A 17,958-nucleotide genomic window follows, 5' to 3' on the forward strand; every position below is an offset into this window, starting at 1 on the left:
AGTCTGTGGCAGTGCCTGAAATAGAAGCCAGATTTCCAGGCTCCTATTCCAAGCTTTTCCCAACAATCTGTCTGCTACCCTTGGCATTTTCATCAGATTTTTTTTGAAGGAAGACACTCAGATAGATTTCTGTGTTTCAGCATTCTTTAGTTTTTGCCAGTAGAAGGTGATTTTTCTCCTGGATGCCTGGATAAAGTAAGGTGGTCATTTCAGTTCAACCTGTAGGTACTTGTATTCACTAATTTGTTCCATAATAGTCATTTAGGGTGAACCTGAATTTACTTTCTGCAATAGTCTTCTGCCTTAACGTAAAGTCTGCTGACAATTAGGTTATTCAACAAATGTCTTCTATACTTGTACTGGAATATAGCTATTGTCATCAAATCTCTGTTGATGAAAGTATGCAGACAATTTAACATTGATTCAGCTCTCACCATAGCCTCCAACGAATAAAAATAAATGGAAAAAAAATTAAAGCTTATTACAATGATCAAAAAATCAAAAATAAATAAATAAAGTGATAGCCCACAGAACTATGAATAATACCACTTTTTTGAGAAGTAATTGCTGATTTACTAATAAGCTATGGCATTGGAATGATATAAACAACATGTTTCACTGACTAGTGAATTTCATAATCCATTAATAGTTCAGGACTTTTGAAGATATCTTATTTTGATACAATTTTATATTCTAAAAAATAGTGATATTTAATCTGTAAGTCGGCTTATTTCTAAACAAGTTGATAGCCAAAATTACATTTCAAGTGATTCAGTGATTTTCTTTTCATAGCCCATCTGTGAAATGTTGTCCATATCTTACAAATAAAGAACTTTATTGAAGAAGAGTATTTTAAAGGTAAAAATCATGAGGCTCATGATTTTATGTTAATATAAAATAAACGTCTGTCAAAGATTTTATTTAGCTCACAAATTAAGGTGAGAACCAGTAAGATCTGAAGAGAAGGGTAAAAAAAAAAAACAAAAAACCATATGTAGCCAATCACAGTACTGAAATGAATTTGCTGGGAAATATTTGACAGCGTTAAATACAGAAAGAAGTGCTTTTTGCTTTTTGGTAAGATTTCCATATAATAAGCTGTTTGAAAGTCTAAACATGATGCTTTGGAGACACATACAAATTGTTCCCCGTAAGAGGAATGAAAATTTAAAAGATTTTTAGAAGCTATCTGGGCCATCCATTAATCAAAGACGAAATTGGGCAATCTCCGATCCTGTGATGAAAACTCAGTGAAATGTAAAGCCACTCCTGTCATCTTTGAAATGCAGATTCTTTCCAAGTACTGTCCAAGCTGAGAGCATCATTTGTTGGAAGGTACTTGTCGATGTAATTACCCAAGCTGTAAAGGGGATCTTGCGGTGTCATTTCATCATAATCTGAAGCCCACAGAATTTAATCACCCACTGTTCTGCATCCATCCACTTCCCCATCTCCACCTCCAGACAACCCAGCTCTTTGTTTCCAAGATTTTAGATTTTCCAAAGCAAATGCCTCCTAATCCCCTCCAGTGTGAAGAACACAGATCCCTGCTTCATTCTTGAAAGGGGGAAGGGAAGCACCGCCCGCAGTCCTGTTTCTTCTCATTCTCAGGGTCCTGCAGGAAGCCGCCAGGCTGTTCTGCCACAGACGGGGAGCTGCAGGTTTGAATCAGGAGGGCTGTGTGAGCCCTGAGCCGGAGGGAACGGATTAACCAGCCAGCAACTCTCAAGTCTAACCTCACTTCGTGCTGTGGATTAAGCAGGGCCTGCCCCCAGGCTGCAGGGTCAATTCTCAGAATCTCAGCATCATGCTGTCTGGGTTGTGTCCTTGCGGGTGGGGACTGTGAGTGCTGTTAGCATTTAAGGAATGGAATTAGAAAAGCTTGCTCTCTTGAAAGACAAATTTGAGCCCACATTGCCTCCCTGTGACATTTTTGTAATATAAACCAGAAAAAAGAAAACCCAGAATACAAAAAAAAAAAAATTTCTTCAATTTTTTAGAGCGCCTTGGCTACTTCAGACCTAAACACACAAGTTAAAGAGCAGTCCTCCCCCAGAGCTTCTGGACAGATGACCTAGGGTTAAAGTTAGGGTTAGGATAATGGAGGCAGATTCTTTACCATCTGAGCCACCAGGGAAGCCCCCAGTAAATAATTCGCCTACAATGCCCTCAAGAATCCACCTGCAATGCAGAGACCCTGGTTCGATTCCTGGGGCAGGAAGATCTGCTGGAGAAGGGATAGGGTACCCAACTCCAGAATTCTTGGGCTTCCCTTGTGGATCAGCTGGTAAAGAATCCACCTGCAATGTGGGAGACCTGGGTTCAGTCCCCGAGTTGGGAAGATCCCCTGGAGAAGGGAAAGACACATCACCAAACTGGGTTTTGATGAACATCCAGACTTAAACAGCCCTGAGAAGTCCCATGCCACAGCACATCTGGAGTCCCAGTTAGGAAAAGGTCCCAGGCAGTGTGTCCACTCCTCATGTGAGACTTCAGAGATTGGAGTTAGAGGTTCCCGCTTATAATCAATCCCAGGACGCAAACTTAGATTATCATCAGTCTGTGAACGAATCACTGCCCAGGTTTCACATTAATGCTGTTTGTTGTATAAAACTTGGCCTGTTGTCAAGCCTGGGACTTGGTTGGCCAGGCCCCCTCCAGGGGTCCCTCCAGGGGCCCCACGATCTCAAGATTCACCCTCTATCTTATCTATGGCCCTCAAGTCCTGCACTCACAGTAGGCAGTCACTCACAGTCACTCAGTCAGGCAGCAGCATCCAGGCAGGTTAGAAGCAAGGTCAGGGAGCTGTTCTTCTTTGTCTCTGAAGCCTAAACAAGACTATTTATTTAATTTCCCTGACAGAGCCTTTTCTAATTGGTTTCTGAGCCATTTGTCATGGTCCTAACAGAATTTGATAGCTTCCATGACAACTTCCTTGGTTTCCAGGGGCTTCCCAGTTGGCACAGGTGGTAAAGAACCTGCTGCCAATGCAAGAGACTTAAGAGACTGGGGTTCAGTCCCTGGGTCTGGAAGCTCCTCTGGAGGAGGGCATGGCAACCCACTCCAGTATTCTTGCCTGGAGGATCTTATGGACATAGGAGCCTGGCGGGCTATGGTCCATAGGGTCGCAAAGAGTAGGTCATGGCTAAAGCAACTTAGCATGCACGCACTGGTCTCTAGGGTAGCTCCTATCCCAGACCTGGAATCAGCCATTTACCGAAGGAATCCTGATTTCCTTTGCTGGGCAATAGAATTTCTAGACTACAGTGTGGATGTTAGGGATTTATATTTTATGACCATCATATGGTTATTGACTGTTATAGGAAATATATGCTGTGTATTGGCTTCCCAATACACAGGTGATGCTAGTGGTAAAGAACCCACCTGCAAATGCAGGAGACATAAGAGACTTGGGGTGTGATCCCTGGGTCATGAAGATCCCCTGGAGGAGGGCACAGCAGCCCACTCCAGTGTTCTTGCCTGGACAATCTGATGGACAGAGGAGCCCAGTGGGCTATAGTCCATGGGGTCAGAGAGTCGCACATGACTGAAACGACTTGGCACAACAACGTGCTGGGTATGATTTGAATATATATGACTAGAAATAAATTATATCTGAGAAAAAGGGCAATAAATGGAAAGGACATTGTTTCTGTTAGCATTGTTTAAAATTGAAAGAAGATAATCATGAGAAAAATCAAATCTACTACATTTATTATGTACACTATTTGTTTCAGTAATTAAAAGCTATTTCTATGCATTGATGCTTTGTGATATTGATATAATCAGGATTAATATGCTCCTCAAATCCAATCAGCATATACAAATTGTACTTGGCAAAGACAAGTAAATTATCTCAGTTTTTAAGAAATCTATTGCACCATAAAATGCCATACATTTTAAACATTTTCACCATGGATAAGACTTTCAAAAACTGCTAGTAATGTAGTATTGTTAGGCAAAAGTAAGCAAAACATAAAATTAGCTTATATATTATACTGTAGCTCAACGGTAAAGAATCTGCTTGCGATGCAGGAGACCAGGGTTCGATCCCTGGGTCGGGAAGATCCCCTGGAGAAGGGAATGGCAACCCACTCCAGCATTCTTGCCTGGAGAATCCCATGGACAGAGGAGCCTGGCAGGCTACAATTTGTGGGGTCGCAAAGAGTCGGACATGACTGACTGATTAACGCACACACGTTATACTCAAAGTGAAGGACTGAATTTTATCTTATTTTTGGCAGAGTACATAAAATAATATTTTTGTACCACAAGTTGGGGAAACAAAATAAAAAATAACCATCTTCTGCTAGCTACCAATGCAACTTTATTTCTTTAACTTTTTAGCTTTGAAGAATTCCTAAAGCACACAGAACAACTAAATTACTGGTGTACTGTGAGTGGAAAGCACTGGATGGTGAGCATGTGAAGAAGGAGCTAGCCAGTGGGTGGTGAAGTGTGAGATTTTCTTTGGGAAAAGCCTTTTCCTAAGAACCTCGACATGTTTCTTGGCATCCCTGTTGAGCGTAGCTTTTTGTTTTCCCTCCCTATCCTCAAGGCTTTCAGATGCACTCCTTCTGTAACAGGTAACTCCTTGTAACTCCATGTAAGATGTAACTCCTGTAACAGAGCTGGGAATAAAATAGCTGTAACAGAATCTCACAAAGAGGCACAAAAGGTATAATTCGAGAAAACCACCACATACCACATCCATCTTTCTTTCAGCCCAGAGTCCTGCCTATTGCTCCACAAGTAACTTAGGTGTCTGGTGACTCAGACTCGTGATGGGATGAATTTGTTAAGCGCATCACACATTTTTTAGCACCTACTTTCATATCAGTCGTTATGCTAAGAGTTAGAAAATCAAATAGGTATGGGCTCTGCCCTTGAGAATTATGACTCTACTGGGAGAGACAGAGTTTTAGTAGCAAATAAGCAGTGTGCTGCGATGAGCACAAAACAGGATGAGCGAAGTGAGGGTCAGCAGAGAGGGAGGACTTTGTGCCCGGCAGAGGCACGAAAACTCTTCCTGAAGGGGAGATGGTCACGCCAAGCCCAGGAAGACTGTCCCTGGCAGGGCCGGGAGAAGGGCACTGCACCCAAGGCGGTGGCAGGAAGCATCAGAGAGGAGCGGGAGGCAGGGCTTGTTCAGATGCTTACTGGGGGATGGTGGGAAACTAAGACGAGAAGAGAAACCCAGGCCAGGATGTGAAGGGCTTCCAATTGAGTGTCAGACTAAGAAGTTTGGCCAAAGTAGTCTTGGCCAAGGAGCCAGGGAAAGAAGTTTTGAAAAGCAAATGTGGCCTGGTCCAGATAGGACGGAGGGCCCCGCTGGGAGGCCCTGCAGCAGTCCCGGTGAGGGTGATGGCCACCCAGCCCTGGGCAGGACCATCGCAAGTGAAGCGTGAGAGAGGAAGGATGAGCAGGAGAGGGGGAGAGTATTGGGAGAGTGAAAGTGTTAGTCACTCAGTCATGTCCGACTCTTTGTGGCCCCATGGACTGTAGCCCGCCAGGCTCCTCTGTTCATGGGATTCTCCAGGCATTCTCTGGAGTGGGTTGCCATTTCCTTCCCCCGGGGATCTTCCTGACCAAGGGATCAAACCCACGTCTCCTGCATTGCAGGCAGATTCTTTACCATCTGAGCCAGCAGGGAAGCCCAGGGTACTGGGAATGAGGGACAAACAGGAGTCACAGGTTGGGGAGGGGCAACCTAGGAGTTGGGGAGTGGGAGGTAAGAACTATTGGGTTTAAGATGGGCTTAGGGATCTATTAACATTATACAACACCGGGAATACAGTTGATACTTTTTGTAGTAACTGTAAACAGAACGTAACCTTTAAAATTGTATAAAATTTTTTAAATAATAAAAATTTAAAATTCTAATAAAAACATTTATTAATGGAATGTAAACAGTTCTTTCAGGGAAAATTTTTTTAAGAAAGGAGACAAAGGTGACTCCAAATCCTTTTCTCAAATATTGTTGACAGCTGACATACACCGAGGGCTTATCTTGAGCCTGCCTTGTTTTAAACACATTGTGTATATTTGTGTATCATCTCATTGACTCCACAGTGAGCAATAGAAGGTTCATACTGTTATTTCATCTATTTTATCATGCGAAAGAGAAGTTATCTTTAAAAAGCATTGTTAGGAAGAGAAAAATGCAGTTAAAAAATGAAGTTGTAAGTCTCCAGGAAGATAGGAAATTTCTATACTTGCATTAATTTAATAAAATAGTCAAAAATGTATAAACCACTGTTTGGGAGATCTCCAGGAGAGAATTACTCAAAACATTCTACTAGAAAATTTCAATACTTAAGCAAAGACCGAGCACGCAAAAAGTTAGCTAAGTGAGAGTCAATTTAATGAGACAGGCAACATGCTTAATTCATGACCACATAGAGAACTCTGCATTTACAATTAGAGAATATATGTTCTCTCAAGAAACTCTTCCAAAATTGGGCCATACGTCAGTCCATAAACCAGTCTCAACAAATTTGAAAGAATTAATAATACAGATTTTTCTGACAACTGGTAGTAAATAAGAGTGTTTTGCATACATCTGCAGATTGGAAACTCTCAGTAACAGGTGGAAGAAGAAATTGTGACAGAAACTAAAAATGCATAATACTAAGCAGTAGTGAAAATACTTTTCTGCCCATTAAAACTGACAGACTCAAAGAAGTAATTAAGAACATTTATAGCACAGTTGTGATTATGTTAGAAAAGAAGAAATGCTGAAATTAACAAGCTCAGTATCAAACTTAAAAGTTAAGAAAAAGAGAGTGATGAGATAAGAGACCTGGAAGTAATGAAATTGAAAGTATAGGTACAGTATTATCTCCATCTGACCCATGAACCACACATGCATGAAGAGAAGCCCAGCAGATCAACTGAAGATAAAATATCTGAACTGAGAGTGAAGCTGCTCTCCAGAAAGGCAAAGTTGGCCATCCATGTTTAGCAAAGAAATTACCTGCTATAGCAAAGGAGACAACAGTCACTGGAGAATATTAACAAGACCCAGTAAAAGTTGGACTGTAAAGAAAGCTGAGTGCCAACGAATTGATGCTTTCGAACTATGGTGCTGGAGAAAAGTCTTGAGTCCCTTGGACTGCAAGAAGATCAAACCAGTCATTCCTAAAGGAAATCAACCCTCAATATTCATTGGAAGGACTGCTGATGAAGCTGAAACTCCAATCCTTTGTCTACCTGATGCGAAGAGCTAACTCATTGGAAAAGACCCTATGCTGGGAAAGATTGAGGGCAGGAGGAGAGGGGATGACAGAGGATGAGATGGTTGGATGGCATCACCGACTTGATGGACATGATTTTGAGCAAGGTCCAGGAGTTGGTGATGGACAGGGAGGCCTGGCGTGTTGCAGTCCATGGGGTCGCAAAGAGTCGGACACAACTTAGTGACTGAACAACAACAAAACCCAGAGTGTCCAGAAATTAATTCATGATGTCTAGGAAATAATGAAAAATTACCTTACATACAAAGAATGGAAGACACTCTCAACATAAAAGTCATTGAATCTGATCATGAAATGAACCTTATTTTGGAACTGAGAGACAAGGATTTTATAAGATTCTTTAATTGTCCTCAATGAGTTAACATGATCATGTTTTTAATAAATGAAAATCCCAAAGGAAAACCTCAGCAGAAAAATAGAAATAATAAAAAGAAGTGAATGGACATTCTTAAACAGAAGAACACAGATTCTTAAATTTTTAAATTCACTGTGTGGATTTGATAGTCAAATAATTGTGACAGAGCAAAGACAAAGTGACTTTGATGATAGATCAATAGAAATGATTTCAATAGAAATGATTCAAGGTGAACAGAGAGAAAAAAGTTCTTTAATGATCAGAGCATCAGAGATTGTTAGATAACATCAGGGTGCCCAATATATGGGAAATTGGAATACCAGAAGGAGAGGAGACAGATAAAGGAGTAGAAAAATTACCTGGCAAATAAATAGCTGAAGATTTGGTGAAGATATAAATTTGCAGATACAAGATGCTCATTAAACATCAAACAGACATGACGCAGGCCCCCTCTAAAGTGCATCATAGTCAAACTGCTGAAAACCAAAGACAGCAAATAAATCTGAAAAGCAGCAAAAGTGCACAGAAATGACATGCAGGGAAATAATTCCGTGAATAGTTGACTTCTCATTAGAAACCATGGTGACCAGAAGAGAGGGGAATGGAACTTCCACTAAAAGGGAAAAAAAAAACAACATTAACCTAGAAATCTGTATTAAGAGAAATACCTTTCAGGAATGAAGGCTAAAGGAAAAGACTTTTAGACAAAACAAAGTTAAAAGAGTTGGTTGCCAGCAATTCATATAATCAGAAATCCTAAAGAAAATTCTTTAAGAAGTAGGAAAATGATATCTGATAGAAACTCATATTTTTGATAAAATTATTACCATCAGTAATGGTAAATAGTGGATAAATGCAAAGGACAATATTTTTCTTTTTTTTTTCTTTTTTGCTTTTTCTTCTTAATGCCTTTATAAGCTATGATATCGTTATAAACAATAATTATAACATTGTCTTGTGGAATGTATAAAGTATTGATGTAATACACATAACAGTTACCACAGGATAAGACTGTAAATGGACCTGAAACCTGAAAGGTTTCAACAGTGTATTTTATGAGAAGTGGCATGATTAACTCTTTGTAGATGCTGCAAAGTTGAGTACATATTACAATCTCTAGGACAACCACTAAAAAAAAAAAAAAAGCAAAGAAATACAGCTAAAAATAGGGAAATTAAAATTGTAAAAATTATTCAAACAATAAAGTGAAAATCAGGAAACAAGAAAGAGGAAGGCAAGAAGTAGAGGAGAGAAGTAGAAAGCAAACACCCCTCCCCCCCGAAAAAGATTACAGACCAAACTCGGTCATATCAATAATTTCATTAAATGTACATCCAGTACATTTACCAGCATAGGCCACATCTGGGGGCCACAAAAATGTCTTAACGAGCTTTAAATGGCTAAAATCATGTACAGAATATTCTTTGATCTAATGAATTTAAATTAAAAATCTGTAAAAAATAAGACGAGAATACATATTTGGAAATGAACATATTTCTCAATAATCATTGGGTCAAGCAGATTTTACAGGGAAAATTAGAAGTAATTTGAACTGAATAATAACATAATTTAGCATATCAAAATTTGTGAGACGTAGCTAATACCATGCATGAAGGGAAAGTTTTAGCTTTAATAGTCTTACTAAAAGGAGGGAAAATGAAACCAAAATTCTAAGCTTCCATCTTAACAGATTAGAAGAAGAAGAGAAAATTAAAGGCAAAGCAAGTAGAAGAAAGGAATAAAAAAATAAAAGAATGTCATTCTGTGGAGCAGAATTTTAAAAGCATAGAAATGATAATACCACTGGAATTAATCCTGTCTGCACAGCGTTTTTCATTCATCAACTAATTACTGCGTGAAATGCCTTTACCTTCATACCGGCTCAGTGTTACCCTACTCAGAAAGATAGTATTATTTCTTTTATAAAAAATTTTATTTGAGTTTAGTTGGTTTACAGTGTTGTTATTTCAGGTGGACAGAAAAGTCAGTGAATTACACACATACATATATAGCCACTCTTTTTTCAGTTGTTTTCCCGTTTAGTTTATTACGAAGTATTGAGTAGAGTTCCTTGTGCTATACAGTGGGTTCTTATTAGTTATCTTAATTTTATGTACAGTGGTGTACATGCGTCAGTCTCAACCTCCCAATTATTATTTCTTCTTTCCATTGTGCGCTCTGCCTCCTGTCCACCTACTATCCTTTCAGAAAGTTTCAGTTCAGTTCAGTCGCTCGGTCATGTCCGACTCTTTGTGACCCCATGCACTGCAGCACGCCAGGCCTCCCTGTCCATCACCAACTCCTGGAGTTCACCCAAACTCATGTCCAGGTTGAGTCGGTGATGCCATCCAACCATCTCATCCTCTGTCATCCCCTTCTCCTCCTGCCTTCAATCTTTCCCAGTATCAGGGTCTTTGCAAATGAGTCAGCTCTTTGCATCAGGTGGCCAAAATATTGGAGTCTCAGCTTCAACATCGGTCCTTCTGATGAACACTCAGGACTGATCTCCTTTAGGATGGACTGGTTGTACCCTTTCGTTTATAGTATGTATACACAGCACACAGACACTACATGCCTATAGTGTATAGGCATGTATAGACAGATGCCTACATGCCTATACACACACACACCCCACACTTCTACATGCATACCATTCAGTGGAATGGCTCTATTAATTTTTTTAATTTTTTTAATATTTGATTGGAGGATAATTGCCTTACAGTATTGTTGGCTTCTGCCACACACAGTGTAAATCAGCCACAAGCACCCATAAGTCCCCTCGCTCCTGAGCCTCCTTGCACGCCCCATCACATCCCACTCCTCTGGGGAGTCACAGAACACCAGGCCCCTTGTGCCCGTGTAGCTGCTTCCTGCTGGCTGGCTGTTTTACACATGGCAGTATATATGTGTCAGTGCTACCCTCTCGGTTCATCCCAACTTCTCCCTCCCCCACTGTGTCCAAAGTCTGTTCTCTATGTCTGTGTCTCTCTTCTTGCCCTGCAAATCAGTTCATCAGTTCCATTTTTAGGAAGATATCTGGAATCTCAGTTGATTTACAAAGGACCAGTGTCACTGAAGGTACAATGTGTTGAGTCATAGATACACATGAGGGCAGAACTTCCGGCTCCTCCAGAAGTAGCAGAGGGTCCTGGGGACCAAATGGAAGCAAGCCTGCAGGATGTAGATGTGTGCGTCTACAGATTATGCATGTGTACATATAGAGATTTCACCCTAACGTTTCAGATACGGGAAACCAACCCCTTTAGTACCACCCACCTTCCAACTCTTGTGGTAGCAGGCTCCATAATCTGCTCATCCGTGTGTTCCACTCCAAAAAATTCTAGGATGTTCTAAAGATTGTGTGTACTTGTACTTTATATGTCTGCAAGTAGAACAGGAGACATGATTCAGAGAGGAGCTTCGCGTGCGGTTATATGGCGAGGAACTGAACATATTTAACCATATCTAATGGACCCCTCGATGAAACACGGGATATGTTTTTGTTGGAGCTAGTCAGTTCACTTTACCTAAATATCTGTCAAAAGCTAGTGAGTTCCTTGGTGTCTCACGCTGCTTTTTTATTTCCTCTGTTGTAGATAAAGAATTCATCTACAGAGAGCAGAAAGGAAGTGTGATACTGCGGAATGTTGAAACAAATAGTTCTACAGTGTTAATAGAAGGCAAAAAAATTGTAAGTACTCCCTTTAAAGACCAGGATAATTTCAGTTTTCCCGCCTTCGAGTCAATAAAGCAGAAAATGACTTTAGGTTTCAACTTATAGTATAGCCAAGCAGAAGCGTAAATTTGTAATACTACAGACTGAGCAGCTAAAGATAATGTGAAACTGAAACCACACTAATTTAATAAGATGAAAGCTTAGTTCCTCTAAGTGTATGGTAAGTTTCTCTGCAGGTGTTGGAAACAAGTGTTGCATGTCATATATAATTGAAAGACAAGTCCTAAGGCTTTGCACATTTACAGAACAATTGGGGGTAATGCAGAGAATCCTTCAGGATGGCTTTGTCGATCTCATTTTTTAAAAAACGCATCCTCACATGCACAGGGAATATTAATTTAGGCACTGACAATACTTACTCTATAATGACATTAAGTGATGTTTATGCTTTGGAACAAGGATGGAGTCGATATGAATGCCAGTACTTCATCATTGGGAGTACCTGTTTTCCCAAAGATAATGACATTAAGATTTGGAGCTCTTGTACAGTTAATGGTATTTATTGAAGAATTGACTGAAGTTATGTACCAGAAATCAATTTAAAGAGCATCAACTTTTTTTTTTTTTTTTCACATATGTTCATGCTCATTTTTAGAAGGAATCAATCTTCAGCTTTAGGGAGTCTATCCTTTTCTTGTCCAATATGCTGAAAGGAAGTCACAGGAAGAAACTAAGGCAAGTCTGAGGTACCATTACACGCCAGTCAGGATGGCTGCTATCCAAAAGTCTACAAGCAATAAATGCTGGAGAGGGTGTGGAGAAAAGGGAACCCTCTTACACTGTTGGTGGGAATGCAAACTAGTACAGCCGCTATGGAAAACAGTGTGGAGATTTCTTAAAAAACTGGAAATAGAACTGCCATATGACCCAGCAATCCCACTTCTGGGCATACACACTGAGGAAACCAGATCTGAAAGAGACACGTGCACCCCAATGTTCATCGCAGCACTGTTTATAATAGCCAGGACATGGAAGCAACCTAGATGCCCATCAGCAGATGAATGGATAAGGAAGCTGTGGTACATACACACCATGGAATATTACTCAGCCATTAAAAAGAATTCATTTGAACCAGTCCTAATGAGATGGATGAAGCTGGAGCCCATTATACAGAGTGAAGTAAGCCAGAAAGATAAAGAACATTACAGCATACTGACACATGTATATGGAATTTAGAAAGGTGATAACGATAACCCTATATGCAGAACAGAAAAAGAGACACAGAAATACAGAACAGACTTTTGAACTTTGTGGGAGAATGTGAGGGTGGGATATTTCAAAAGAACAGCATGTATACTATCTATGGTGAAACAGATCACCAGCCCAGGTGGGATGCACGAGACAAGTGCTCCGGCCTGGTGCACTGGGAAGACCCAGAGGAATCGGGTGGAGAGGGAGGTGGGAGGGGGGATCGGGATTGGGAATACATGTAAATCCATGGCTGATTCATATCAATGTATGACAAAACCCACTGGGAAAAAAAAAATAATAATAATAAAAAAAAAAAAAAGAATTGAAACAGACCAAGAATTTGCAGTCAGAACAGTCATAACAAGCATCTGGTGTGAATCAGAAACACAAGGAATCCTGGAATTCTGGGATCTGGGGATCAGAGCCCACGGGGTGGGGAAGAGCTGCCTGGTTTTACAGCTAAGGATCCTGAGCCCAGTAAGGGTGTGAGCTTGTGGAGTGCGCTGGGTGAGGACTCGGGCTGGTCCCCGGAGCCTCCATCCCAGACAAGAAAGGATGAGAGGACCACTCCATCTCTGTGCCTCCCCCTCCCACCCACACAAATGCTGCCCTACCTTCTCCAGAACACAAAGCTTGCCTTTTGAACACCCTTCATTTCTTTTCGGTGTAGCGATACCTTGTCCTTTAAAAGTAAGCATTTTGGTGTTTAGAATGAAATGGATCCCGCCCTTTACAGAGACTGTTTGCAGATGAAAGGGAGTCCTGGAATAGCTGTATGACAGTATAATTCCCAAAACGACAGGTTTATTGAATTCAATAGTATTCTGGCAAAGTAGGACCTGACCCAGAAAGAATGAATGCGCCTGCATTTTTTTGTGTGAAAAAACCATCTGTGATAGAATGACTGCTCTCAGAAAAGCTGATTCAACTCACTTAAAAATACAGGAGCTGCAGAAATGGTTGTCTAATAAATAATCGAGAGGAGAAAGTAACGGGACTGTTGCTGAGGGTAAGTACGTGTGTCAAGACAGTGCCGATACTTCCTGTGAGGACATCGGTTTGCCGACAGCAGGTGCTGTCCCTACAGCTACATAAGACTAGGAATGGCCTTCTCTTTCTCGGATCAATACCTTGTGACAGATTGTGTATTGTAACTCATGTTGTTTTAGCCAAGTAATAAAGCAACTTGGAAAACATCTTAGGTAAAGGAAAAAGGAAGAACTCTTCTTGAAAATCGAAAGGCATATCCTCTATAATGAAATTTCTTCTTAATGTGTCATTTATTCACTCACATCAGAAACATTTGTTGAGTGCCAAAGGTATACATACATTCTGATTAATACTGTTCATGATCAATCCAGTTTATTCCTGGCTCAAAGCTGCATGTAAAGACTCCTATAAACAGACTTTAGATAAGTTCAGTTCAGTTCATTCACTCAGTTGTGTCCAACTCTTTGTGACCCCATGGACTGCAGCACGCCAGGCCTCCCTGTCCATCCCCAACTCCCAGAGCTTACTCAAACTCATGTCCATTGAGTCGGTGATGCCATCCAACCATCTCATCCTCTGTCGTCCCCTTCTCCTCCTGCCCCAATTCCTCCCAGCATCAGGGTCTTTTCAAATGAGTCAGCTCTTCACATCAGGTGGCCGAAGTATTAGAGCTTCAGCTTCAGCATCAGTCCTTCCAATGAACAACCAGGACTGATCTCCTTTAGGATGGACTGGTTGGATCTCCTTGCAGTCCAAGGGACTCTCAAGAGTCTTCTCCAACACCACAGTTCAAAAGCATCAATTCTTCGGTGCTCAGCTTTCTTTATAGTCCAACTCTCACATCCATACATGACCACTGCAAAAACCATAGCTTTGACTAGACAGGCCTTAAGAGGAAAAGTCACTGGCGGCCTGCATCATCGTTTAGAACATAAAAGCTCTGGATTTAAGTTCTTCTGAGCCAGTTAAACTTCTGGTTCTTCAGTGCCTCCGTCTGCAAGTTGAAGCCAATGGCGCAGTCCAGCCTTGAGGTGTCTGTCTGCCACTTGTGTTTTCATGAGCAGACGTGAAGAAGGGGGCGCACAGTGCTCTGAGGGGTTGGGGTCAAGGGACCCTCCACTCCCAGGAGGGTGTGTGGTCTGCAGAGAGCAGGAACGCAGGGCAGTGACTCTGGTCTAATCGGCCCTCTCCCCTTTGCGATGACGGCTCACCAAGCAGCCTCTCCTCATTCGAACCTCAGAAGCTTGAGATTGTTTCAGTGATAAAGGTAAGCTGAGAGAGAGAACTGTGCTCCCTGTGAGGCTACCTGTCATCTTTAGGTTTATCTTAAAATGACCCAGAACTAGAGGAGGAGACATGAGCACGAAGCAGTGAGTGCCTGGGTCAGGAGTTTAGACTAGTAACCTGCAGTCTGACCCCTGACCTCATTCTCCTTCCCCAGCCTCACAAGCAAGGGCACATGGGTATCCCAGCCCACTGGCCTTAAGCATCGCCCTGGCACCTTGGCTTCTGTGACTGGCTCTTCCCCAGGATGGATCAATGGAAGGGAATGAGGCTGAATGCCACTCACACTAGCCAATTCAGCAGAAGGGCTTTATAGATCTTGGATGATTATGCAGATGAGAGCTTGCGCTGTGCTGGGCTCACCTGGAGGGGTCTCACTTGCCCCCCAACAACCTCCTTTAACAAAAAGGAGTTCAATTGTCCCTTCTCACACCTTCAAATGGTAGAAATCAGATCATGAACTGTTTCAGAACTCCACAAATAGCTTAAGCTGTGCGCTCAAGGAGACGTTTAGCCTTCTATGGTAATTCCATCCTGGTTCGTACTGTTACTTGCATTCTTTGGGGTTTTTTATATTATTTTCTGATAGATATTTTCATATTCTTATTATTTGGTAGTGTATATTTGATGTGACATGATAATTGACTTTAGGAAGCATTTACCAAAATATCTTGGCCAGGGGACTTCCCTGGTGGTGAAGACTGCCTTCCAATGCAGGGAGTGCAGGTTTGATCCCTGGTCGGGAAGCTAAGACCCCACATGCCTTGCAGCTCCCCCCTCCCCCCAAAAAAGCAGAAACAATGTTGTAACAAATTCAATAGAAACTTAAAAAATTAGTCCATGTCTGAAAAAAATCTTTAAAAAAAAAATCTTGGTTCACTTTCTGATTTTTTGAATACTTTTGAGGTGTTCCTTTTAGATTTCTATGGGAAATGAAATCACAAGCACATGTCTCAGAGCTGGGGACGTGCTGCTCAGTTGTAAAGCTCATCGGAGGCAGGTTTAGTTCTGCCTGGTTTAGTTTTGTCTCTTCCACGGTGCTTGGCACTGTGACCTGCACACAGTAGGTGCTCCATAACTGTGTACCGTGTGAATGAATATGAAAGATCATGAAACAGGAGTGAGCTGTCAGTCTCCCGGAGCATCAGTGCGGTAAGGATGGGGGCGGTCCCTGACCCAGCTCCTCCCCACGTTGGCGTGGCTGTCTGCCTGGGAGCGGCAGGCCTTCAGGCAACTGTGGAAGCTCCGTGCATCCTCTCCCGCCTCCCAGGAGCGTTTTCTGGATGACATGAGAAGACAGACGTGGCAGACTGGGTTGTGAGCGTCAGTCATTGCAGCTCAGGATTGTGAGAGAGCCCCACTGGATCAAGGCTCCGGCAGGATGCCCAGGGTGACCAGGTCAGCAGTGGTGGCTGGAGAATTAGCATCCTGGGCTTTGAGCCGCTTCCCTGTAGGAGTTGGGTCTAGGCTGTGTCCCACAGTGAGGCGGGTGCATTCCCTCCAAGTTCTAAAAATGAAGTCTAAGCCAGCTTTCAGGTGAATTCTGTGCATTTTACTGAGTTTTGCAGATGCTGCGTTTTTTCCACAAATTGAAGGTTTGTGGCCACCTACGTCAAACAAGTCTTCTGGTGCCATTTTCCCAACAGCATTTGCCCACCATGTGTCTGTCACATTTTGGCAGTTCTCACCATACCTCAGATTTTTCATTATATTTGTTATGGGGAACTGTGATCGGTGATTTTTGATGTTGCTATTGTAGTTGTTTGTGGGGCCCCCTGGGGAGCACCCATATAAGACAGCAAACTTAACTGAAAATGTGGTGTGTGTTCTGACCACTCCCCACTCCCAGCCATTCCCCTGACTCCCTCTTCTCTGTCTCTCTGTTCCTTGAGACTCAACAGTATTGAAATTGGGCCAGTTAATGGCCCTGCAAGGTCCTCTAAGTATTCAAGTGTAAGGAAGAGTCACATGCCAGGCCTCTCACCTTAAATCAAGTCAGAAGTGGTGAAGCGTAGTGACGGAGGCTCCTCGAAAGCCAAGACAAGCCAAAAGCTAAGCCTCTGTGGCCACTTACCCACGTTGTGAACGCAAAGGAAGAGTTCCTGAAGGAGGTTGAAAGTGCTCCTCCAGTGACCACACGAATGATATGAAAGCAAAATAACCTCATTGCTGTCGTGGAGAAAGTTTTAATGTTCTGGACAGAAGATCTGAACAGCCACCGCGTTGCTTTAAGCCAAAGTCTAATCCGGGCAAGGCCCTAACTCTTCAGTTCTGTGAAGCCTGAGACAGGTGAGGAAGCTGCAGGAGGAAGTCTGAAGCTGGCAGAGGCTGGTTCATGAAGTCTGCAGAAGGAAACCGTCTCTCTAGCGTCAAGTGCAGGGTGAAGCAGCGAGTGCTGATGCAGGAGCTGTAGGTCATGCAGAAGACCTAGGTAAGATAATCAGTGAAGGTGGCTACAGCAAACCACAGATTTTCAATACATTGAGTTGGCCAAAATCCCGGTAGATGGACCAGATGAACTTTCTGGCCAGCCCGATAGATGAAACAGTCTTATGTTGAAAGAAGACACCGTCAAAGACTTTCATAGCTAGAGAGAAGTCAATACCTGACTTCAAAGCTTCAAGGGACAGGCTAACTCTCTTGTTGAGGGTTAATGCAACTGATGACTTTCACTTGAAGCCAGGGCTCATTTACCATTCCAAAAAGTCCTAGGGCCCTTAAGAATTAGGCTAAATCTACTCTGCCCTGTGCTCTATAAACAGAACAACAAAGCCTGGATGATGGCTCATCCGTTTACAACATGGTCTACTGAATATTTTAAATCCACTGTTGGGACCTACTGCTCAGAAAAGAAGATGCCTTTCAAAATATTACTGCTCATTGACAATGCACCTGGTCCCCAGAAGCTCCAATGGAGATGTACAATGAGGTTAACATTCTCATGCCTGTGAACACAACCATTCTGTAGCTCGTGGGTCAAAGAGTAATTTTTATTTTTAAGCCCATTAAGAAATATTTCATTAGACTATAGCTGCCATAGATAGTGATTCCTCTGATGATCTGGGCAACATCAATTGAAGACCTTCTGGAAAAGATTCACCATTCTAGATGTTAAGACATGTGTGATTCATGGGAAGAGGTCAAGG

General features: G+C 42.1%; 1 protein-coding gene across 2 annotated transcripts in view; it reads left to right on the plus strand.

The window, feature by feature from the left end:
- Window positions 1-17,958, plus strand: part of DPP6 (dipeptidyl peptidase like 6) — a 795,051-nt gene that overhangs the window by 494,017 nt on the left and 283,076 nt on the right. For both annotated transcript variants that reach the window (XM_061166191.1, XM_061166192.1), the window contains exon 4: window positions 11,208-11,302. In XM_061166191.1, the coding sequence (XP_061022174.1) occupies window positions 11,208-11,302 (95 nt within the window). The remainder of the gene's footprint in view (window positions 1-11,207; window positions 11,303-17,958) is intronic.

Source organism: Dama dama, chromosome 18, assembly GCF_033118175.1.
Source record: "Dama dama isolate Ldn47 chromosome 18, ASM3311817v1, whole genome shotgun sequence".
In the NCBI taxonomy this organism is placed as follows: domain Eukaryota; kingdom Metazoa; phylum Chordata; class Mammalia; order Artiodactyla; family Cervidae; genus Dama; species Dama dama.